The sequence below is a fragment of the Benincasa hispida genome, chromosome 9 (genome assembly GCF_009727055.1).
Source record: "Benincasa hispida cultivar B227 chromosome 9, ASM972705v1, whole genome shotgun sequence".
Taxonomy (NCBI): Eukaryota; Viridiplantae; Streptophyta; class Magnoliopsida; order Cucurbitales; family Cucurbitaceae; genus Benincasa; species Benincasa hispida.
Genome location: NC_052357.1, coordinates 86,970,998 through 86,996,305, shown reverse-complemented (window position 1 = coordinate 86,996,305; position 25,308 = coordinate 86,970,998). Strand labels below are relative to the sequence as shown.

At 32.3% G+C, this 25,308-nt stretch overlaps 1 protein-coding gene and 1 long non-coding RNA gene across 5 annotated transcripts; one reads left to right on the top strand and one right to left on the bottom strand.

The window, feature by feature from the left end:
• Positions 1–1,743: 1,743 nt before the first annotated feature.
• Positions 1,744–3,698, bottom strand: LOC120087148. 4 transcript variants are annotated; one of them, XR_005484450.1, is made up of 3 exons: positions 2,880–3,698; positions 2,729–2,793; positions 1,744–2,221 (listed from the first exon to the last, which is right to left on the bottom strand). It is a non-coding gene; the product is annotated as an uncharacterized LOC120087148 (long non-coding RNA). The 4 variants fall into 4 exon arrangements; XR_005484451.1 differs by having other exon boundaries at positions 1,744–2,405; positions 2,729–3,698; XR_005484448.1 differs by having other exon boundaries at positions 1,744–2,793.
• A 9,464-nt stretch (positions 3,699–13,162) lies between these two features.
• On the top strand, positions 13,163–13,725 carry LOC120085277. The gene has a single exon (XM_039041187.1). It carries the CDS (start codon positions 13,329–13,331, stop codon positions 13,479–13,481), a length of 153 nt encoding a protein of 50 aa, XP_038897115.1. The 5' UTR covers positions 13,163–13,328; the 3' UTR covers positions 13,482–13,725.
• Positions 13,726–25,308: the final 11,583 nt, after the last annotated feature.

The following is a 25,308-nucleotide window of genomic DNA, read 5'->3' as shown; positions in this document are numbered from 1 at the left end:
CCTCCTTAGCAACTACATGTCTAAGAAACCTCTTTGATTCATAAGTCCTAGCTTGAAAATACTCGTACTCCTTAGAGCTAGTTAACTCATATTCTATGCAAGAGAAAACATACTATCATGTAATACTCCAAACCCATCTATAAAAAAAATTTCTATCAACTTAACTTTATTATCAAGTCTATCTCTTATGCCAATGATGATCTTGGAAGATCCATTTACTTACTTTTGTGCATATACCACCTTTGTCTACCTCGAGCTGGATTATTTTCTTTTTTTTTTCATTCAAATTAATGATCTTGCTAGTTCATGCTTCCAACTTGCGTACAAGGTCAAAAAATCTCTTAAATTTTGTTAATGCCTTCAATAATTTACCTCTATCTAATGAAGCCTCAACATTCCATGTCAGTAGTTCTTGAACATCTACTGTTACTAATAACTCCACTGTACTTTATCCTTTCTCGACCTTTTATTTTAGAGACACATTCTTGTGTTAAAACAAAGTTTCACACCTCGTCACCTCTGCAAGCTATCTTCCCAACCAACACATATTGTCCTAAAGCTCCACATGATACCGAGATATTCTTATTTTATACCAAAACAATCACCTTGTAGCCACCGATCAAATCACATCTCAGAAACCAAATCAAACTTAGGTACGTAGGATTTTTGAACACATCTTTCTGTTATCTTTCTAAAACAATAACTTTTCTTAAATACTTTCCTTTCCTTCACACTTATTTTAGATAAAAACACTAAATTCAAGACCTCTTTTTTTTTTTTTCTTTTTTCTCTTCACTTTTCAAGTGGAACTTAATTTCTAGACCAAAACATGTGACTATTCATAATTCTTTAAAATCTACAATCCAAGTCCAAACTTCAAGCTTTAATAGGCTATTCATCACTCGTTGACATTGGTTTTAAACTCCAAATATGTATCCTTCCTCTTATCATAGTTAACTAAAGTTGAGTCTTTTCACACAACAAAACCTAGATCAAACCGAAGTACCTTGTGCACAAGAATTCAATTTGACAACTTGCTCTCCAATTTTACACCAACTATAATTTCCAATCATCTTGGCTTTTCTTGATGAACTTATTATTCCTTTATCTTATAAATAGCTCTTCATATCCTTACTTGTACTCTAACTAGTAATTTTTTCTTTTTACGCACGCTAAATGAAGCACAAAAACACACTCCTTACTCAAACCACCAATCTTCATTATCACAAAAGGCGGTCATGTCTTATTAATCCTTTCAAAATTTATCTTGAAATGTTTGATTTCTAACCTCTAGGAACCTTTAATAAGTCTATAATCTCTCATTCTCTTTCTTGGTTATAAAGCAACCTTAACCTTATACCTGAGTATGTGCGTTAACCTTATACTTGAGTATGTGCCTTGTGAGGGAATTTATTTGTACCAATTTCATTACCTAATGCAAAACATAACACTATTTCTTGGTGAATTCTCAATTGGACTACATTATTCTCTGGCTTAAACAAATACATCCTTTACTATCGCTACTATCATATCATAACACTACATAGTTTCATCAGGTTTAAGATCTTAGAACTGGAATATCTATTCTTTCTTAGCACTCCTTTCATAAGGTAAAATGATATCAAGTAACTTTTAATCAATCATTGCATACTAACATCCACAAAGGCATAAAAAATAGTGGAACACAACTTGTTATATTAAATTGAATGGAACACAACTTGTTATATTAAATTGAACAAATACTTTCATGTAAATCTTTTCATAATACTTTTATTGCTCGAACGTACATGGCGATGACAAAGAATCCATTGGTGAGCCATAGGGACATTCTGGACTTAAAATATAAGTTCATCTACAAAACCTAAAAACTTAGGCTCTGATTCCAACTGTAAATATCCAACTTTCTAAAATGAGGATCAGACCACTACTACATGCATATATAACAACTTTTTCACAAAATTTGACAAAATCCAAAAGAATTTAGTAAAATAAATTCCTAACATAAAATCTCGACTAACATAAATTCACTATTCAGGGTATCTCTAATCTTTATTTAAAAATAAATTAAATAAATAATTGAATGAAAATTCAAAGAATTTAAAATTTTAACTACTAAGCTAAAACTTGAAAACATAAGAAAAACATATGCAAAAGTGTTATCAAGTCCCAAGGCTCGGTCATGGATTCTTCTTGTCATTCATCAAGTTGTCTTTGTCCTTACCTGAAAAAAAAAAGTAGAGAAAAAGGTGAGTACAAGAATACTCAGTAAGTGACTCACTACTGGGCCCACTAGGTGTATATGTTAACCTTCTTATCGAGACAAAGGTGTGCATCCCGAACATAGGTATAGGCGTAGGTATAAACATAAGGGGGAACCTAAAGGCACACTTTCATAGGAAGTGATTCTGAAAAGTCACAAAATCATAAGCATAGGTGGTGATCCCATAAGGACGCTGAAACATACACAGGGGATGTACACAATCCGCTAAAAGTGCTAACAGTTACCATCAGTTTATAATGCAACATACAATGTCCAAATCCATAACAAGCCATCACATATTATAATAATCATAGTAACATAACTCATGAGTTTCCAGAATAGTCTCAACAGTTATCCATCAGTCAATCATGGCAGAACATTCCATCACGATAGAAACATGCTTTTAGTGAATTCATAGTCTTAACATCAACTTGAGGTTCCAGGGCGAACTAGTAATAAATCATTTACCTCGAATTATGCTGAACAACTAGCAACAAATCCCTCTTCGACTTGAGTCAAATTCTTGATTTGTCCTAAAACAAACCAATTTAATATTAAACCTTATAAACAAAACCTAAATCACTCAAAATGCACAACCAAAAGTCTCCAAACCCCTTACCTAAAGTGTCAGTTTAACCGGAACCACACTTGAGCTTCAATTATGAAATTCAATCCATACATAAGCCAAACTGAAGGTTTCAAACCCAAAATATAAAATCCAATCAATAATTAAATTCCTACCAACTTAATTGGATTAGTTGGCAAGAACCTAAAATAAGCTTACCAACAACTCATCAATCAGTCACCGTTCTTGCTAGACAACGATAATCGACACTCTAAAACTTTTATTAGCATCCAAAGCACAATAGGTATCACCAAATTGGAGCCGAACATCAATGGGTAAACAAGAACCTTAAAGAAACCCAACCAAAAGTGCAAACTTATCCAAAAATCCACAAATCAATGGCGACACAGAATGGAAACGGCGGTGATGCAAGTTTTCTGGCATTACCTTAACAACGACCGACACGGGAAACCAAATCTGGGACTATGATCCAACAACACTCTCGATTTATAGAATGATAGTGGTGCAGATGGCTGGGCTGAGAGGCAGAAGTCTGGCGAGCGACGGTGGACGACTTCACCAGAACGATGGAGATGCGACAGTGCATGGTTGCTTCGACCGATAGACGATATGCACATGCGAGGATCGACGGTCTTCCTTCGCATGTGGATGCCAACGTTTGGACGGTGGAGTGACATGTTGGGGCTGGCTAATGGGAACTAGCGATGTTGAGGAGCTGGGCGGTGGAAACTTGGTATGGTTGTCGGCGTTGAAGATAAGAGGCAAGGAGGTCGACTAGAGCACGAAGAACCAATGGGTTTCAATCCTTTTTTTTCATATAATTATTTTTTTTCCTTTTCTCAAACCCTAGGGGCGCGCACACACACATAATTTACTTATATAATTAATTTTTTCCTTTTTTCACACACACATGCACGCGCAGACACGCAGACACGCACTTTTTCTTATTAAATTCCAATTTCAATTTAGATCCTTCTCGAATTCTAAATTCTTCCCCTTTTCTTCTTAATTAACAAATCTTTAATAAATCAAATCCAAATAATTTAACCATCCCTAAAATTAAAAGGAGATAAAAATCCAATTTTTTTCAAGATAATTAATTCAAATCCTTAATGAAATAAATTTCAATTTATCCAATGAGGCTTTTCAATTATCTCAATTGGACAAAAAATTCATAAAATTAAAGGAAAATTGAACTCAATATTTAGAGATAAATAACTTAATTTTTTTCCCAAAAACTCGGGATGTTACATTTTATATTTATTTATTTATTTTATATATTATTATTATTATTATATTATATTTCTCTATATCTATATTCCTGTCTCTTATACACATCTAGATGTGTATAAGAGACAGATATATTCCCGTTGTGCTCCTCAATTTCATAACACATTATCAGCACGAGCTCCTGCCATTTTTTCCACTGAAGGTAAGTTCTAAAGGTTGGTCAGTTTTTTATTATAATTAATAAATTAAATGTTGTTTTGCATATTTGGTACATATTAAATTTTTAATATAAATACAATGTTTTGCGATAGTGTTATCACGACAAACTTTACGAAGTTAAAATTCGTAGTCCTTGACATTAATAACAATAATTATTTGTCATGGATACTCGACGCCAAAATTCACCTAGATGTTATGAATCTGGGAGAAATAATTAAAGAAAGAAATACAACGACCATACAAGAAAAGGCAAAAGTCATGATTTTTCTTCATCATCATCTCCACAAGGGACTGAAAATGGAGTATTTTACAATAAAAGATCCTCATATTTTGTAGAATAATTTAAAAGAAAGATATGATCATTAGAAAACAATTATTTTTCTTAAGGCTCGTTATGAGTGGATGCACTTCAGGTTTAGGATTTCAAATCAGTAAGTGATTACAACTCCGCGTTATTTAAAATCAGTTCAAAATTGTTGTTACGTAAAGAGAAAATTATTGATGCGGATATATTGGAGAAGAAATTTTCCACATTTCATGTCTCGGATATGCTCCTGTAGCAACAGTATCGAGAGAAAAGTTTTAAACAGTATTCTAAACTAATCTCATATCTTCTTGTGGTCGAATAAAATAACGAGTTATTGATGAAGAAACACGAATCTCGACCAACTGGAACAACACCATTCTCTACAGTGATAATTGTAAATTTTAATTAATAATCATGGTCGAAGTCGTGATTGTGATAGAGGAAGAAATAATAATTTTCATTGTGGTCATTCTAGTCATCCAAATTTTAAAAAAAATCACATGAAATGATGATCATAACGAAAAAGCTCTACAAGATAAGAATTCAAAAGGTAATGAACAAAAATGCTTCTGATATGGTATGACTGAGCATTGGTCACATATTTTTCATACATCGAAACATTTGATTGATTTGTATTAAGCTTCCTCGAAGGAAAAAGGAAAAAATGTGGAAGCAAAATTTTGCATACCAGAATAATGATGTACTTGACACAGCCCATATGAAAAATTTGGATGTGAAAGACTTTGAATCTCTGAAGAGAAAATTGACACATTTAATGGAATTTCATGTGTTCTTTTGACTTTGAGAATTTCTAGAATTAATGTTGTTTTTCTTTTCTATCTTCATGTTTTTTTTCTTTCTTAGTTAATGTTGACCTTTGTATATTCCAAGCTTGTTTTTCTTATTGTATTACTTTTTTAATGAAGAAAATGGATCATTTTCATATGTTGGATGATTAAAAAATAAGCAAAGAGGATTTATGTATGACAGACAATGCAATTACGCACACAATATTTCCAAGTAAAAAATACTTTTCCAAATTGACAATGCTGAAAGAAAAAGTAAATACAATATCAAGTTCTACAAACTTGAATGAAGGTTTTGGAAAAACAAATATTATTTTTCCTAGAGGGATAAAATTTACAAATTGATAATGCATTCTATTCTAGTCAATCAAAAAGAAATCTTCTAAGTTTTAAAAATATACGTGGCAATGGTTATCATATTGAGATTGATAATAACAATAATGTGGAATATCTATACATTATCTCTACCGTCTCACATGGAAAAATTATAATGGAAAATTTACTTGCTTTATCTTCTCAATTTTATTATGCTCATATACGAGTAATTGAAACATATGTAATAACGAACCGGAAGTTCTTGAATCAAGATATATTTGTTATTTGGCATAATCGATTAGGTCATCCAGGGTCTATAATGATGAGAAGGATTATTGAGAATTCAAATGGACACTCATTGAAGAGCCAAAAGATTCTTCAATCTAATAAATTATCATGTGATACTTGCTCTTAAGTCAAAATAATAATTAGACCATCACCAACCAAAATGGGAATTGAATCACCTGTGTTTTTAGAACAACTTCATGGTGATATATGTGGACCTATTAACCCACCAAGTGGATTATTTAGATATTTTATGGTATTAATAGACACATCAAGTAGATGATCACACGTATGTTTATTATCAAGTCGAAATTTTGCATTTACAAGATTACTTGCTCAAATAATTAAGTTAAAAGCACAATTTCCTGATTATACAATTAAAACCATTCGTCTTGATAATGCTGGACAATTTACATCTCAAGCTTTTGATAATTATTGTATGTCAATTGGGATAAGTATTGAACATCCTATAGCTCATGTTCACATGCAAAATGGTTTAGCATAATCATTTATAGATTGTTTGCAATTAAGTGCTAGAGCATTACTAATGAGAGCTAAGCTTCATACATTTGTTTGGGGTCATGCTATTTTGCATGCTGCGTCACTTGTGTGTATTAGGCCAGTAGCTTATCATAAGTACTCGCCATTACAATTAGTTTATGGCCATGGGCCAAATATTTTCTATCTGAGAATTTTTAGATGTGCAGTATATGTTCCAATTGCTCTACCACAATGTATTAAGATGGTCCTCAAACGAGGTTAGGAATATATGTTGGATATGATTCCCTATCAATTTTTAAATATCTTAAATCCTTGACGGGTGATATATTTACTACACGATTTGTTGATTGTCATTTTAATGAGATAAATTTTCCAATGTTAGGGGGGGAGGAATTAGGAAGTTGGAAAAAGAAATTACATAGAATGCCACATTATTGTCTTATTTAAAAACCTGTATAGATCAATGTGAAGAAAATCGAAACATAATTCATTTGCAAAATACAAATCAGTTACCAGAAGCATTTATAGATGCAAAGAAAGTAACTAAGTCACATATACCAGTTGTTGATGTTCCATCAAAAATTAATATCCCAACACAGCAAGTTGTCACTAATGAGTTTGGAACACACCAGAAGCGTGGCAGACCAATGGGTGCGAAAGATAAAAATCTTTCAAAAAGAAAAATAGTCAATAGTAAAAAAGACTTGGTTGAGGATGTAAATACCCATGAAGAAATTCTTGACTAATGAGGAAAGTGTAATACGATAATAATGAGATTTCAATAAACTATGTCATGACAGAAAAAAAAGATGGAATTGGACTAATGTAGTTATTGTCATACGATAATAAATATATTTCAATACGCTTAACTTTGGAGTTCTTATGATTGAGACACCGAAAAGGAAGGTGCACCTTGTTGGTATAGGTAGTAACTTTCAATTCTTTTAAGCCTTTCTTAAGCATACTTTCATGTCCTCAAGATCCCTTTCGTTCGGATGTGATACCGGTTCATTCATGTACCCCTCCTAAACTCGGGTCGTTACATTATATCTAGAAGTGAGGATCCTGAACTAAAATCTATTGAAGAATGCCGACGTAGAAAAGATTGGCTTCAGTTGAAAGAAGCAATTGAGACAAAATTAAATTCAATTTGAAAACGTCAGGTCTTTGGACTAGTAGTTCGAATGCTAGAAGATGTCAAACATATGGGATACAAATGGGTATTTGTGAGAAAAATAAATGAAAATATTGAGGTCGCAAGATATAAAACAAGATTAGTTGTACAAGGTTTTTCACAAAGACCTGACATTGATTATGGAGGAGACATATACTTCAGTGGTGGATGCAATTACACTAAAATATTTAATTGGCTTGATTGTCTGTGAAAGTCTGGATATGCATCTTATGAATGCAGTCAAAGCATATTTATATAGATTTCCTGATAATGATATTTATATGAGAATCCTAAAAGCATTTAAGGTACTTGAAATACATAAATCAAAATTTCAGGAATTGTATTCAATAAAGTTACAGACATCACTATACGAATTGAAACAATCAGGACAAATGTGGTACAATTGCATGTGGATATTTGTTGAAAGAAAGATATCAAAATAATCTAATATGTCCGTGTGTTTTTTTTAAAGAAATCACAGTCGGGATTTGCAATTATAACTGTATATGTTGATGACTTAAATATAATTGGAAGTCTCGAAGAGTTTTCAAAGATAATAGAATATCGTAAGAAATAATTTGAGATGAGAGATATCAGAGAAACAAAATTTTGTTTTAGTTTGCAGATTAAGCATTTAACATATGAGAAAACTCTTCATCAGCCAATTTATACAGGAAAAATTTTAAAAAGGTTCTATATGGACAAAACACATCCATTAAATATTCTAATGGAAATACATTCATTGGATATAAAGAAAGATATATTTCGACCTCGAGATGATAATGAAGAAGTTCTTGGTTCGAAGTACCATATCTTAGTGCAATTGGTGCACTTATGTATTTTACTAATAGTACAAGATCATATATTGCATTTTGAATAAATTTATTAACTAAATATAGTTTTTCTCCAACAAAAAGACATTGGAACGGAATTAAGCATATACTCCGTTATTTTCGACGAGCGATCGATATGAGTTTTTTTATTCAAATTAATTAAATTTTGATCTAGTTGATTATGCAGATTCTGGATATTTATTTGATCCACACAGAGCTAGATCTTAAACAGGTGATTTAGTCACATGTGAAGGAACCGCTATATCCTGGCAATCAGTGAAACAGACCATAACGGTCATTTCCTTAAATCATGCTAAAATTCTTGCAACTCACGAGGCTATTCGAGAATGTGTATGGCTAAGATCAACGACTCAACACATTCATGAAACATGTGTTTGTCTTTTAATAAAAATCTTCCAATGATATCATACGTAGATAATACATGTCATCCCAAATCAAAAAATGATATATTAAAGGAGATAGAATGAAGCATATTTCACAAAAGCTTTTCTATATTCATGATCTTGAAGAAAATAGTGTCATTACTATACAACAATTTTGTTCAAATGATAACTTGGCAGACTTATTTACAAAATCATTGCCAACCGCAACCTTTGAAAAATTGGTGTACAACATTGGAATGTGGCGAATTAAAGATCTTAAGTGATGCTTCATGATGGGGAGTAAACATATTCTTTCAGAAGTATAAATTATATGAGTATATACTCTTTTTCCTTCACTACGGATTTTTTCATTGGGTTTTTCCTAATAAGTTTTAATGAGACATATCTCATATATATAATGGGCATCTAAGAGAGAGTATTATAAATATTACGAATGAGGTGTAATTTAGATGTCTATTGTCTAAAGACCAAGTGTCACTTCTCCATTATCCCATATGTCGTCCATGTGTCTCAAGATTATATAATATTAGTGTCCATGTAATTCACCTCCTACTTGCCAAATTGCCTATAAATAATGACACTTGGTGGATTTTATAGAAACACATATTGGTGAGCAATTCAAAAAGATTAAGAAAGTGGAGAATTTGGAGAAATTTTCATAACTGTACTTTTGATATTTTATATTTTGTTATTTATTTATTTTATATATTATTATTATATTATATATTCTCCATATCTTTGTTGTGTACCGTTTTGCTCCTAAGTTTTATAATAAAATATATTTAATCAAAATTTTCTTTTTCTTTTTAAATTTTGTTTTTTTAATTCTTCAAAGTATACATAAATTATTGAATTATTCTACCAATGTTTATTTATATATTTTTAAATTTTTAAAAAAGATTTTACAATATTAAACTTTAAGCTGATTTTAATTTTGATTGTTTTAATTCTTCAAGAAAATATAAATTATTCACCGTATATATCCATATACTACCTTAATTTCAATTTTTGAAAAAAATTATACAATATTTTACTTTTTTAGTATACTTACTTGGAAAACATAATTCAATTTTAGCGTTTCTCAAATATACATGTGGAAATATGCAAATATTTTTTGGTCTTTGTAAAATTATTTTATGAAAATTGATCGAGTGATTTCTAATTATTTTGTAATTAATATTACTTAATCTAGATATATCAAAGCACCTAAAATTTCAATTTTGAGTCAATTTCCTTTAAAATGTCTAATAAATTTATAAACTTTCAATTTTATATCAAATAGATCTAAAAAATATTTAAAATGTTTACAAATTAACTATGTTATAAGACAAAGAAAAATTAGTTTTGTGTCTAATTGAACCTTAAATTTTAGATTTTATAGTTGATATAGATACATTAGTTTTAAAAAGACGTACAAGTGTACCTATTAAGTACAATGTTAAATTCAATGTCTAACATAACATTTAATTGTTCAGTTTATCTAATATGTAAGAGATCTATTAGATGCAAAATAGATATAGAAATTTATTAAACACAAAAGTCGAGAATCAAAGACTTGTTAACGTTTAAGATTATATATAAACACATTAGTGACTAAACTTTTGAGCTTATATACATATATAATTATTAATAACTTAGCACAAAAGAGTGATTATTGATAGAATTTGAGAAGATTTTTTTGGGCATAATGGTCAAGCATTACACCATAAATTTGATAAATAATGTTTGGCAGCAAGCAAAATGGGGCCAAGAAATGTGTACAAGTTGTGTTTATGGGCAATCACATGGGCAGCTTCAACTTTGTCAAAAAGTGGTACAAAAGAAGATGCCAATTTCTCAAACATCAATAATACCAAATGCCAACCCAAAGTCTTTGTTTGGTTAATTAGGTTTATTGATTTGGATTCTTTTCTCTTACAAAATATTAAACTAATTAATTATATAACTCAACTAAATTGAAATTTATTTTTTTTATTTAATTTCTTTTTTGTATTTGTATTTGATTTGATTTACAAAATGCTAATAATACTCTTTTTGTAGTGATTGTAGTGATTGTTTCAACTTTTATAAAAATAGAATTTTGAGTACATCTCTTTCAAAATTCATAAATAGATTTACTAATTTGGTTAAATTAGATGGAGTAAAATTGATCTAAATGAAAAGCTTAACAACTATTTGTATGGATTTGAAGATTTGAACCTCCAACTTTGTTTTTTAAATTCATGTCAACATTTTAAAGTAGAAAACATTATAAAATTTAGCAAACATCTTATGTATATTCCAATAAATAGCTCAAAACTTTTCAGGAAAAAAAAAAAAAAAAAAGCTCAAAACAATTCTAAAAATTATTTTATGGTAGGAAGGGACATTGAATTAGGAAAAAGAAAATTATATAACCACAAAAAAACACCTATCCATAAACCTTCTAATTAATAGATTCCTAAATAATATTCAACTTTTGTGTCTAATTAATTAGTGACCTATTCAAATTTTTTTATCAATTCATGAATGTACTAAACAAAATCGAAAGTTTAAGTGTTCTATATTAAACATTATATTTAAATTTATTCGGTGTTCTATATTAAACATTATATTTAAATCTATATTGAATAGAACAATTAATTTCTAAAATTTGCAAATGTGTGGAGACCAACTAAACATAAAATTAATAGTTCAACGACAAATCTCCAAATTTAAAAACTAAACTTATAATTTAGGCTCTGTTTGGTAACCGTTTTGTTTTTTGTTTTTGTTTTTGAAAATTAAATTGATGTACACTACTTCTACATCTGTATTTCTTCTTTTATTATCTACTTTTCACTAATGGTTTAAAAAATCTAGCCAAATTTTGAGAACTAAAAGAAAAGTAGCTTTCAAAATGTTGTTTTTGTTTTTAGAATTTGATTAAGAATTCAACCATTACATTTAAAAAAGATTCAAATCATGATAAGAAATGTGAATGACATAGACTTAATTTNTATATATATATAACCATGATATGAGCCCCTTAGAAAATTTAATATCATATTGGTAGCCAGCTGCCTTAGAAAATGTTTATTGGTAGACAAAGCAATGAAAAATAGGGTACCCAACTTTTCTTTAAAAATACTACATTTTTGACCCACACTTATGTCTCATTGTCCCACACCTTGATTGGCATTATTTAATAGGCCATCTCCATTTTCCCCCTCTTGAAAAAGATGGAATTGGAATCCAATAATACCTTTTATCAAAGTTTTTACCTTTTCTTACATTAAATAAGTTGGTTAATTTATAATTTAACCCAAGGTAATAAATAATATATCACTTTATACATTTTACTATCTTTACATTCAATTACTTTTAAGTCATTTTAATCTAATCTAAAATATTACTTACTCAATTCACAATATAACCAAAAAAAAAAAAAAAATGATACTATACAAGATTGTAAATTTAAAGGCAATTTGTTGTTAAGACACTTAATATGTATCCTTCTTATGACTTCATGGTGACTCAATCTCCTAATGAAGAAAGTTCTCTTTCCATTTGATAGGTATATATATTAGTTTTTTCTTCTTTTTATGAAATTTCTAGATCCACCCCTACATTTGTTTGAACTAGAAAATCTATATGGTATATTAAGATTATACTACATTAAACTAAGTTCCACATGATATTTCAGGTTTGTATATATATATATACACACATACATACATACATATAAAAGAACAAAAGCTTAGCTAAATGGTTAAAACACTCTAGAGAATCTGAGTCCAATGACTTCACGTTGTCTCCTTAAGACAATTTTACTCATTCTAATGCCTAAGTTTTTTGAGTAATTGTCTCATAGGATAGGACAGATTAATTTTCTTATGGAAGCAACACTTTGTCCACAAGATCCCAACGAACTATATTTTGTAGAAATAAATCGAACTTGAACCAATTTATAAAAAGGGAGAAATGTTTTTATGGGAGAAAAATATCGGTTAAAAATTCTTTTTTGTCTATTCGAATCGTCATGCATCTTATTCAAGTTGGTTAATTACGTAAAGACATGTTCATTTATGAAACGATAGAACTTTACACGAATAGTCACTACTATTTATTCCCACGAACCACAACTAATTTCTTTAAAAAGTTGTAAATGTTAGTGTCATTCGATGTGACGTAATATTCTAAAAAGAAAAAAAGAAAAGTCACATAAAGAGTAAAGTGAAATCAATGAGAGTAGATTTGAAAAAAAAAAAGAGATAAATCCCATTACATGATAAGGGTAAGCTAGGGAAAAGAAGATAAAAAGAAATGAAAGAGAAAAGGGTTTCTCCATCATCTTTAGTTTTTGCATATATGAAAGAGCTTGAAATAAAATTGAGAGAGAATTGAAAGAAGTAAGAAATAAGTGAAGAGAGAGAGAAAGAGAGTAGCAATGAAGTTCTTGTTCCAATGCCCTTGTTGTTCTTGTTTCTGCTTCATGAAGCCTAAACAAGGCAAGCCAAAAGCTCAAGATAATCAACCCAAAAAAGAAGCCAAAAAAGAAGATCAACCACAAGCTCCACCAAAGGAAGAGAAGAAAGAATAATCAGATTTCTTTATCATTATCATTATTTTCTTTTCCCAAGAAGCTCAAACAGTGTATGTACTCTCCAAACTTCTATAATCTGCATTAGATCTGCCTTTATGGGCTCAGAAGTTGCAGCCCCTGTCTAAGATTTGCCTTGGATTTTATTCTTATAATTGTAATAAATTTTCTGTTCATCATCCATTTTTATGTATCATTTTGGTTTGATTCCACGTTTTAATTAAGATTAGATGTTTGTGTCTCACTTTTTAACTTTTTTTTTTTTTTTTTTAATAATATCTATTTTTCGAAAAGAAACTTTAGTTAGGTCTACTTGGAATGACTGAATAAGTGTTTACAAATTTTGTTTTTAATACTTGAGAACCCTTTTTAATTTAGCATCTTAATTAGTTTTTAAATTAATGTTTTGAGTAGTTATGTGTAGTTAATTTTTCTTTTTAAATTTGTAATTGGGATGTTTTGACATAGTTAATGTTTAATGCTTTTAACTCGTTTAAGTTTGAGAAATAGATTTCACGATTTAGGATTTTTCTTTTCGCTTTCGAATGAGGGTTTTAGTCGATTTTATCGGTTAGCTTTTAGGTGATTTTATTCTAAAATACTCAATGGAATATTTTATTTTATTCCAATTTAAAATTCTTGTTTCTAGTTTACTTGTTTATTAGCAAAATTCTAAAATATGTTCCATAATTTTTTTAGTACAACAATTATGGATAAGGAATTATACTTCCGACCTCTTGAATCGAAGTGTATGTAAATATTAATAAGTTAAGTTTACTTTTAACATATTACATCATTTCTTAAACTTATTTTTGTTAGGTTGTATGGAATTACAATTTAATAAGCATAATGGTAAAATAGAAAGATCCATATGCACTTTTGTCCCTCTAAAATTTTATCTACCATTTTGTAAAATATTTATTATGGGAATGTATAGTGTATATCATTATATAGTAAAAAAAAAAAAAGAAAAAATATCGAAATAAGGTCTTGATAAACGTTAAGACTCCATAATTTTATTTGAAAACAATTTTGTTTTAAGGTTTTTTATAGCGAGATTTTAAAAATAGAAAAAATAAGAAAAATTATTTATACAAAATAGTAAAATTATAATTTTTTTTTATAGAGATTAATAAAAGTCTATCAGTATTTATTGTGTTTTTTTTATTATTTCTATAAATAGTTTAACATTTTATGAAAAATTTATTTTTTTATATTTGACGAAATTTATGTTTGTTGCTCTCATTTTTTGAATTATGGAAGAAAGATAAGAACTCTAATAATCCATTCTAACTTTTGAGTGTTTAATGTTATAAATTAGTCATTTTAGAAAAGAATTGAATTGTTTGGAAACTGTTTAAAGTAGTTTTTGGAATAATTTTAAAATACATTTTAAACAATTTTTATAAAAAAAAAAATAAATTCTTTGAAAAAAAAACTTTTTTTTCTCTAATCAATTCAAACGACCGTGAAAATTGATAAACCTAAAAAGTAGATTCTCTAATGTTATTTTCTCGAGTTTAAAAGTTGATTTTCATCTAAATTTGCTAGGAGAAAGCATTTTCATCTATGGAACACGAAAAAATATATATATATATTTTAGAAAAAATTGTATAATTAAATAAGTGAAGCAGGCTGTTGATATAGCTGGATCACATTTATTAAAAGACACATATTTTAATCAATATTGACAATTATGTAGCCACAAATCGCTTTCGAAAAAGACATGTTTATATTTATTTAATAAATAATATTATGACAAATATCAATTTGTATGACCCTAATTTTGAGAGTTTATATCAACTGATCCTGAATTTTCATTATTTATAATTTTACATCATCTTCTAAATTTCGTTAGATCAATATCGTATAAAATTTTAAAATTGAATCAATTAAATTTCTAAAGTTGCAAAAGTTGTACAACTATTCTTGTTTTTTTTTAAAATTAAAAAACTTCATTTAAGCTAAACAAACATACAAATATAATCTTGAGAAAACCGACAAATCTCGAAGTTGAACAACAAAATTAATTACAGTACACGCTAGAGAGTGAGCAACCAATTAAAAAAATTGATCAATTACAATGAAAGCGTTCTTATTTATTTATTTTTAAAAAATAAAGATAAAAGAAGATTGTTGGACTGAACTTTGGGCACGCACATCAAGACTAAGCTTTGGATTGTTTATATTTTATTTCGATATTTTTCAAAGGATAAAGAGGATAAAATGATATTTTCTCAATTAAAAAAAAAAAAAAAAAAAAGATGTTGTATTGGATGTCAACTTGAATTTAGGGATTTGCAAATATGTCTTCAACTTTTTAAATGTTATAAATATGTAAAAAAAAATTAAACTTTTCCAAAAATAGAGCATTAAAATACATTTTAAATCTTTCAATATTTTAAACTTTTCAACTCTTCAATTTAGTAATAAAATACATTTTAAATCTTTCAATATTTTAAACTTTTCAACTCTTCACTTTAGTAATAAAATGCATTTTAAATCTTTCAATATTTTGAACTTATGTTGGAACAACTATTTTACGAAACACTAAGAAATAGCAAAAGAGATTTTTTTTCTAGCCAAGAAGTTATCTAACTTTTTTTTTTAAAAAAAAATTCTAAACAAATTTTTGGTACAAAAAATATTGTTTCTCTTCTAAACTCCACAAAATTGAACTTAGAGTAGTTAAATAAGATTTAATATGTGCCTTATAAAAATAAATTTAATATACCCCACTAAATTAAAATCCGGTAACAAACAAATGACAATCTAAAAAATACCACGTGTTTTCTTTATGATTTACAAAGTTTGTCGGTGCTCATGGATTGGGAATGTCCATATTTGAACTTTTCAAACAATCTATGGAGTTGCCCGCCTTTGACATACCAGTCACTTGTCGATTGTCGATTGTCGTTGCCAATAAGTTTCTATACGATTTTCTCTCTCTCCTCTCTGTGTGGCAACCCTCCCATTTCCAACATAAAGTAACCCTAATTAAAGAAGATATATTTAATTACAAAATTGTCACAATTATTTATGTACATAAATGCCCTTTAATTTACACCACTTAGAATAACTAGTCATCTTCAATCGTGTATCTATGGTACATCAAATATATTAAGTGTCTATTAATAGTCTATCAAGCGTGTATCAAGTGTATCATGTGTATACTAGTAGATCAAATGTATCAAGAGTATCAAGTGTATATCAGTGGTGTATCAAGTGTGTATCAAGTGTATCAGGTGCGTCTGTACTTTTTCTAGATTTAGTGGGCTGGAATTGTGTTGGAACAACTATTTTACGAAACACTAAAAAATAGTAAAAGCGATTTTTTTCTAGCCAAAATTATTATCCACCAAACAAGTTTAACTACCATAAGAAGTTATCTTTTAATTTAAAAAACAGATAATATCTTTTTAAAAAAGAACTTCTAAACAAATTTTCAACAAAAAAAAATATATATATATATATATATATATATATTGTTTCTCTTCTAAGCTCCAAAGAATTGAACATAGAGTAGTTAATTAAGATTTATTATGTGCCTTATAAAAAAAAATTAATATGCGCCACTAAATTAAAATCCGGTAACAAACAAATGGCAATCTAAAATGTACCACGTGTTTTCTTTATGATTTACAAAGTTTAGTCGGTGCTCATGGATTGGGAATGTCCATATTTGAACTTTTCAAATGTTCTTACTCAACTTTTCAAACAATCTATGAACTTGCCAGCCTTTGACATACCATCGATCACTATCCATATCACTCGTCGATTGTCGGTTGCCGTTGCTGGTAAGTTTCTATATGATTTTCTCTCTCTCATCTCTGTGTGGCAGCTCTCCCATTTCCAACATAAAATAACCCTAATTAAAGAATATCTATTTAATTACAAAATTGCCACAAGCCTTTATTTATATAAATGCCCTTCAATCTACAACACTTAGAATAACTAGTCATTTTCAATCATGTATCAATGGTATATCAAGTATATTAATGGATGATGAAATGGAGTCTATGTACTTCAACTCTATCTGGAAACTTGTAAATCAACCACATGGGGTTACACCTATAGGTTGTAAATGGATCTACAAGAGAAAACGAGACCAAACTGACAAGGTACAGACCTATAAAGCCAGACTCATGGCAAAGGTTTTACCCAAAGAGAAGGAGTTGATTATGAAGAAACTTTTTCTCCTGTTGCCATGATCAAATCAATAAGAATAATTCTTGCCATTGCAACATATTATAACTATGAGATATTGAAAATGGATGTCAAGACAACTTTTCTGAATGGCTATCTTGATGAAAGTATTTTTATGTCTCAACCAGAAGGGTTCATAAAAAAAAGGACAGGAACAGAAAGTTTGTAAGCTTAATCGATCCATTTATGGATTGAAACAAGCCTCCAGATCCTGGAATTTAAGATTTGACACTGCGATCAAACCTTATGGTTTTGAACAGAATGTTGACGAACCTTGTGTATACAAGAAGATAGTCAACAAAACTGTAGCATTCTTAGTTCTATATGTTGATGATATCTTGCTCATTGGGAATGAGACAAGTTTTCTTGCTGACGTAAAGAGTTGGTTAGCAACACAGTTCCAAATGAAAGATTTGGGTGATGCTCAGTATGTTCTAGGAATACAGATCTTTCGAAACCAAAAGAATAGAACATTGATAATATCTCAGGCATCTTATACTGACACAATGTTGTCAAGGTATAATATGCAAAATTCCAAGAAAGGTTTATTACCTTTTAGGCATGGAATTCATTTGTCAAAGGAACAATTTCCTAAGACACCTTTTAGAAGTTGAGAAGATGAACAGAATTCCATACGCATCTGCAGTTGGGAGTTCGATGTACGTTATGTTGTGTACACGCCCTAACATATGTTTTGCGATTGGAATCGTCAGCAGGTTCCAATCCAGTCCAGAACACGATCATTAGACTGTTGTCAAAAATATCCTCAAGTATCTAAGGAGAACGAGGGACTATATGCTTGTGTATGGACCTAAGGATTTGATCCTTACAGGATACACTAATTTTGATTTTTAGACTGACGTAGATTCCAGGAAATCTACCTCATGATCAGTTTTCACTCTTAATGGAGGAGTTATAGTTTGGAGAAGCATTAAGCAAAGTTATATCGCTGACTCCACAATGGAAGCGGAATACGTGGCTGCATGTGAAGCTACTAAAGAAGCAGTATGGCTACGAAAATTCTTGGCTGATTTGGAAGTCGTTCCAGATATGTACTTGCCTATCACACTGTATTGTGACAATAGTGGTGTTGTTGCCAACTTAAAGGTGTTGGAGTTGATGCCCTAAAGTCTCGTGTCTTGTAGTTTGTAAACAGTTTGTACGAATGCTTGTGTTGTTAATATATGATATTTACTTCACATCTTGTATTTTGCTCAGTTGTTTGTTTTATTTGCTTTACCACAAACCAACAAACATAAAATCTCTGGTTATCAGTATGTGGCTCAAGCATGTATGTGGTGACATATAAGTGGATCATGTCTTGAGTGATAACCAAAATGATCTGTAGTATATGGATATAGGAGGGAAACCTTATCTTGATAACGCTACAGATACGGCCCGCTTTGTGGAATGGTCACAAGTATTATGACTTGTCACAGATGGTCTGATCCTAATCATTCGTGTTGCGGACATGTGAGCTAGGGTGTTCAATACAAAGAGTTTATATAAGACCTGACTACGAAGTGTTGACGTCTCGTTATATAACATCATTCATGATAGAGGCTTCACTTCACTAGGATGACCACAGGTAACATGACCTCAATCCTGAGTGAGTTGGGAACTCCTGCTATTGAAGACGGTTCTTTGATTTGTATGGGTGCGAGTGGCCAGATCGCCGATTTAAACCTACCATTTTGGGGATTCTTCTGATTTGGGAGCTGGGAACTCAGCTACACAAGATGGAATTCACTCATTTCCCGAGGCAGAGGTAAGTAGATAGATAGCTCCCTTAAGGGCTGATTCCAGGGCTTGAACGATGTAGCGCCACACACCTTCTTTTGGCCTGAGAGATGTTCACACATAGTAAGACTATGTTGTATTGTTCATTAGAGGAATCAGTGGTACTTAAGGAGTGAGATGTAACTACAGGGGCATAACGGTAATTTGGTCCAGCTGTACTTACGAGCATCTGTGAAGGGTTATTGTACTCATGATTGGTTATATCCGATGGACATAGAAATATATCTGTGGTAAGAAGAGTTCAGTTGTTGGTCTTTAGTGGAATGCCTGATAGTTAACGGATGGTGGATCTTGTAGCTAAAGAGTTTAGTCAGCTATTCACGTACCGTTAGAGCTTCGAGCCACAGGTCCATTAGGTCCCCTAGGTAGCTTGGATAAAGTCGAGAACCAGTATTTGAGTTAATTTGAAATGTTCAAATTGACAAGAGGAAGTTCAATTATATATGATATAATTGGACTGGTTAATTATATATGATATAATCGGCAAATGTATGAGATACATTATTTTGGAGGAAATTAGATATAAATATGATTTATATCAAGTAGAGGATAAAATACTATAGTAGATATGTGATATCAAACTATAGGATAAAAATATAATATGAATATATTTATTAATTAATCAGTTGGTTAATTATAAGATAATTATGCTAAATTTCACGTTCGGACGTGGGTAGTGGACAGCGTCGGTTATTGTAACCAATGAGTTAAAATGAAAATTGTTTTCATTTTTGCGTCATCTGTCATTTTCCCAAAAAGATTTCGTGAAGCACGCGTTTGAGAATTCTAAGCGATCGCTTAAGAAAATCAAAAGACTATACGATAGCTCTTCTCCGCCTAAACGATCGCACACTCTCGCCTACACGATCGAATAGCTTCTTAAACGATCGTATAGTGTGTCGATTTAACTAAACGATCGTATACCTTTTCCTAAACGATCGTTCAGTAAATATTACACGATTGTGTAAATCCTCCTAAACGATAAGCACTTCTGTTATGCGATAGCGTTGTTTTCCCTCCCACTTGCTTATCGCCTACATGATTTGTGTTTCTTCCTTCTTCTACCAAATTCATCAAACCCCACCCTTTGGGTTTTCACTCCGAGAATACCCGGGGCTCTTTAGTGGTGGTGTCGTCCCTGTTACGGTCGTGAGTCCACCTTGTTCATGCTACTGCAGCCGACACTTCCGCTGGATGTTGATAGATCACTTGGAGGGTTTTTGCTATGTTGGAGTTCTGAAGATTAAAGATTGTCTTCAACTAGTATGGAATTCTGTCCCTTTGTTAATTTGTTGTTCGTAGCATGCCGATAATTAGATTTGTTTGCATAACTGTGTATGTTGAATGTATATTATATGTATTTCGGTCACAGTGAGATCGGAGCGATCCAAACGCGCTCATGGAAATCTTAGATACGAGATCTTTCAATTTCTATGAAACATCCTGAAGGTACTTGGGGTATAAGATGCTTCACTTAAACCTTTCATGTTTCTTCTAAATAGTCCACATCGTAAGTCTATCCTCGGCCTCGCGGCACCTTTGGCTGTCCCCCCAACGAATGGTGTTTGGGTAGGTCAATATCAAGGTGGATGGAGAGAGTATTCATAGTAAGTGGGAGCGGGAAGTGCGACAACATATCCCTCGGTCTCCCTTATTAGGTCGAATAAAGTTATTGTGCATCGCCTCGAGGCACCCTGGGAGTGTCCCCCTATAGGATGAAAGTTTTGCACGTTTCTTTATTTGACCTCCTGTAAGAGGATAAGGTAACTTAGTCTCTTGTCCTAATCTGCTTCTTCCCTACGTTGGGCTCATTAGGGCAAGACTCTGGCACTGAAAGCGAGGGGTTACACTTACGCGGAATAGTTAAAAGTTAACGATTATGGACCAAAAAATAATGGTGGTTGTTAGGTTCAGTTCCAAGAGTTGGTTCTACTTAATAGTTGAGAATGTCTCCTCCCAACGAAGGGGCAATTGATTACCCCACTGGTGGCGTTTGTCTTGCCTCACTGGGCACCATTGCAAACTAGAAGTAACTTAGGGTACTTGAAACTGTTTTACAAAACTGATTGGTTTAAAAGTGGTTTAGCAAATTCTAATAAAGTTTTGTTTGTATTTTCAGCAATATTTTCAAAATGGCAATAGCCACGTTAGCATTGTTAAGGGCCAAAAAACTTACTGGCGATAATTTCGCAACATGAAAATATATGATCACGACGATCCTGATCATCGAGGATCTCATGTTCGCTCTCACGGAGGCTTGTCTTCCTATTCTAGTTCCTAATGCCGCTCGAAATGTTGGGGAGGCATACGAGCGATGGACAAGGGCGAATGAGAAGGCTCGAGCCTACATCTTAGCAAGTCTTTCTAAAGTCTTGGCCAAGAAACATGAGCCTATGGTCTCAGTGCGTGAGATCATGGAGTCCCTGCGGGGGATGCTTGGACAACCGTCTGAACAGCTTATGCATGAGGCTCTTAAACACATATTCAACTCCAAAATGGAAGAAGGCACCTATGTTTGTGAACATGTGATTAACATGATGGTCCACTTTAATGTGGCGAAGTTGAATGGGTCTACCATCGATAAGGGCAGCCAAGTTAGCATAATCCTGCATTCTTTGCCGGAGTCCTTCCTACACTTTGTTAGTAATGTGATTCTTAATAAAGTGAAATATAACCTTACAACTCTCCTCAACGAGTTGCAGACCTACCAATCTTTACTGAAAAGTAAAGAGAAGCAGAAGGGTGAGGCAAATGTTGCTTCATCCTCTTCCATAGAGGTTTGACCTCAGGAACAAAGTCTGCATCTTCTGTTTCTAACTTTGCAAAGGGGAAGAAGAAGAAGGGTGATAAGGGAAAAGGGAAGGGACCTGCTAACCTACTGCCTGTCGCCCCAAGGAGGCGTCCACAAGTTGCTAAGGGAAAGTGTTTCCAATGCAACCAAGATGAACATTGGAAGAGGAACTATCCTCGGTATCTGAAAGAGAAGAAAGCAGCCAAGCCTAAGGCCAAGGCGGATAAAGGTAAATGTGATTTACTTGTGCTTGAAACTTGTTTAGTGGAGAATGATGATTTTACCTGGATAATTGATTCAGGTGCCACTAACCATGTTTGTTTTTCTTTTCAGGGGATTAGATCTTGACGACAGCTGGAAGTTGGTGAGATGACGATGCAAGTAGGCATCGGGTATGTCATCTCAGCTGTGGTAATGGGAGGGCTTCAGTTAGCTTTATAGAATAGGTTTCTTGTTTTACATGATGTATATATTGTTCCTGAACTAAGAGGAACCTCATTTCTGTAAAGTATTTATTGCAATGTAAATATACTATCTCTTTTAATGTGAATAAAGCATTTATTCATAAAATGGTGTTTTTATTTACACAGCAAATCTGGAATCGAATTTATATGTGCTAAGGCTGTTAGTCATTAATTCCCTCCATAATACTGAATTGTTTAGAACTACCGTAACTCAATCAACACGTCGACAAATTTCTCCAAAAGAAAATGTCCAACTTTGGCATCTACGTTTAGGGCACATCAATCTCAATAGGATTGAGAGATTGGTGGACTTCCAAGTGAGTTAGAAGAAAATTATTTACCTGTGTGCGAATCTTGCCTTGAGGGCAAGATGACTAAACGACCTTTTACTGAAAAAGGTTATAGAGCCAATGAGCCTCTTGAGTTAGTATATTCTAACCTTTATGGTCCAATGAATGTGCAAGCCCGAGGTGGCTATGAGTATTTTATCAATTTTATTGATGATTACTCCAGATACGTGTATGTTTATCTTATGCAAGGAAAGTCTGAATCCTTTGAAAAGTTCAAAGAGTTCAAGGCTGAAGTTGAAAACGCATTAGATAGACGGATTAAAACACTTCGATCGGATTGAAGTGGAGAGTTTTTGGACTCGGCATTCCAAGACTATTTGATAGAACATGGAATCGTTTCCCAACTCTCAGCGCCGGGTACACCTCAACAGAATGGTGTAGCGGAGAGGAGAAATAGGATCTTGTTAGACATGGTTCGATCGATGATGAGTTACTCTTCTTTACTGAACTCGTTATGGGGTTTCGCAGTGGAGACTGTAGTGTACATAATCAAATGTGTTCCCTCCAAGAGTATTGCAAGTACACCTCTGGAGTTGTGGAATGGGCGTAAAGCTAGTTTATGTCACTTTCGAATTTGGGGTTGCCCTACACATGTGCTTGAGGCTAATCCCAAGAAGTTGGAACCACGGTCAAGGTTATGCCTCTTTGTAGGCTACCCCAAAGGTACACGAGGGGATTATTTTTATTATCCGATAGAAAATAGGGTGTTTGTTTCAACAAACGCTACTTTCCTGGAGGAGGATTATATAAGGGAGCACAGCCCACGAAGCAAAGTCGTGTTACGTGAGCTTTCCAATGAAACTACTGAAACTTCAATAATAATTGTTGAAGAGCCTGCTACATCAACAAGAGTCGTTGATGGGAGTTCATCTAGTAGGTTGGTTCCACCTCAAGAGTTGAGGAAACCTCGACGTAGTGGGAGGGTTGCAAACCCACCCGTGCACTATCTGGGTTTCACGAAAATCCTAACTATAGTAGCAGAAGGTGACGTTGAGGATCCGTTATCTTATAAGAAGTCAATGGAGGATATTAACCGGGATGGCGACGTTGATGAACCTTATGTTTACAAGAAGATCATCAACGCTTCAGTATTCTTCTTAGTGTTGTACATAAACGATATTCTACTCATTGAGAATGATGTAGGTCTACTGACTATAGTTAAGAAGTGACTAGCGACCCAATTCCAAATGAAAGATTTGGGAGAGGCTCAGTTTGTTCTAGATATACTGATCTTTTGGGATCGTACGAACAAAGTGCTAGCGTTGTCTCAGGCATTATATATTGACAAGATGTTGCTCAAGTACTCGATGCAGGACTTAAGGAGGGGCCTACTGCCGTTCAGGCATAGAGTCACATTGTCTAAGGAAATGTGTTCTAAGATGCCTCAAGAGGTTGAGAAGATGAGACGGATCGATCTAACCTAGGCCATTTTAATGTTGCTACCCGTTTATGAAGGCTCTCACGATTACAGTATTTAAGGGTCACCTACGGAGCATGGGTCTACAAGATTGCCCACGGTTGGACTAGGGCAAGTGGAAGATTTTATTGTATTGGGCTTTTCTGGCCTAGTTTATTGTTTTGTACTAGTTTATTGTACACCCCACTTCGCTTTAGAACAAGTGGGAGATTATTGGGGTTGATGCCCTACAGTCTCATGTCTTGTAGTTTGTAAACAGTTTGTATGAACGCTTGCGTTGTTATATATGATATTTACTTCACATCTTGTATTTTGCTCAGTTGCTTATTTTATTTGCTTTACCAAAAACCAATAAACATAAAATCCCTAGTTATCAGTATGTGACTCAAGCATGTATGTGGTGACATACAAGTGGATCATGTCTTGAGTGATAACGAAAATGGTCTGTAGTATATGGATATAGAAGGGAAGCCTTATCCTGGTAACGCTACGGATGCGGCCTGCTTTGTGGAATGGTCACAAGTGTTGTGACTTGTCATAGATGGGATCCTGATCATTCGTGTTGGGGACATGTAAGGCGGGGCGTCCTATACAAAGAGTTTGTATAAGACCTAACCACGAAGTGTTAACGTCTTGTTATATAACATCGTTCATGACAGAGACTTCACTTCACTAAGATGACCATAGGTAACATAACCTCAATCCTGAGTAAGTTGGGAACTATTACAATTGAGGGTGGTCCTTTGATTTGTATGGGTGCAAGTGGCCAGGTCGCCGATTCAAACCAACCATTTTGGGG

Excerpts from the sequence above, each read along its gene's own strand:
- LOC120085277 (XM_039041187.1), top strand. The coding sequence starts at position 13,329 with ATGAAGTTCTTGTTCCAATGCCCTTGTTGTTCTTGTTTCTGCTTCATG.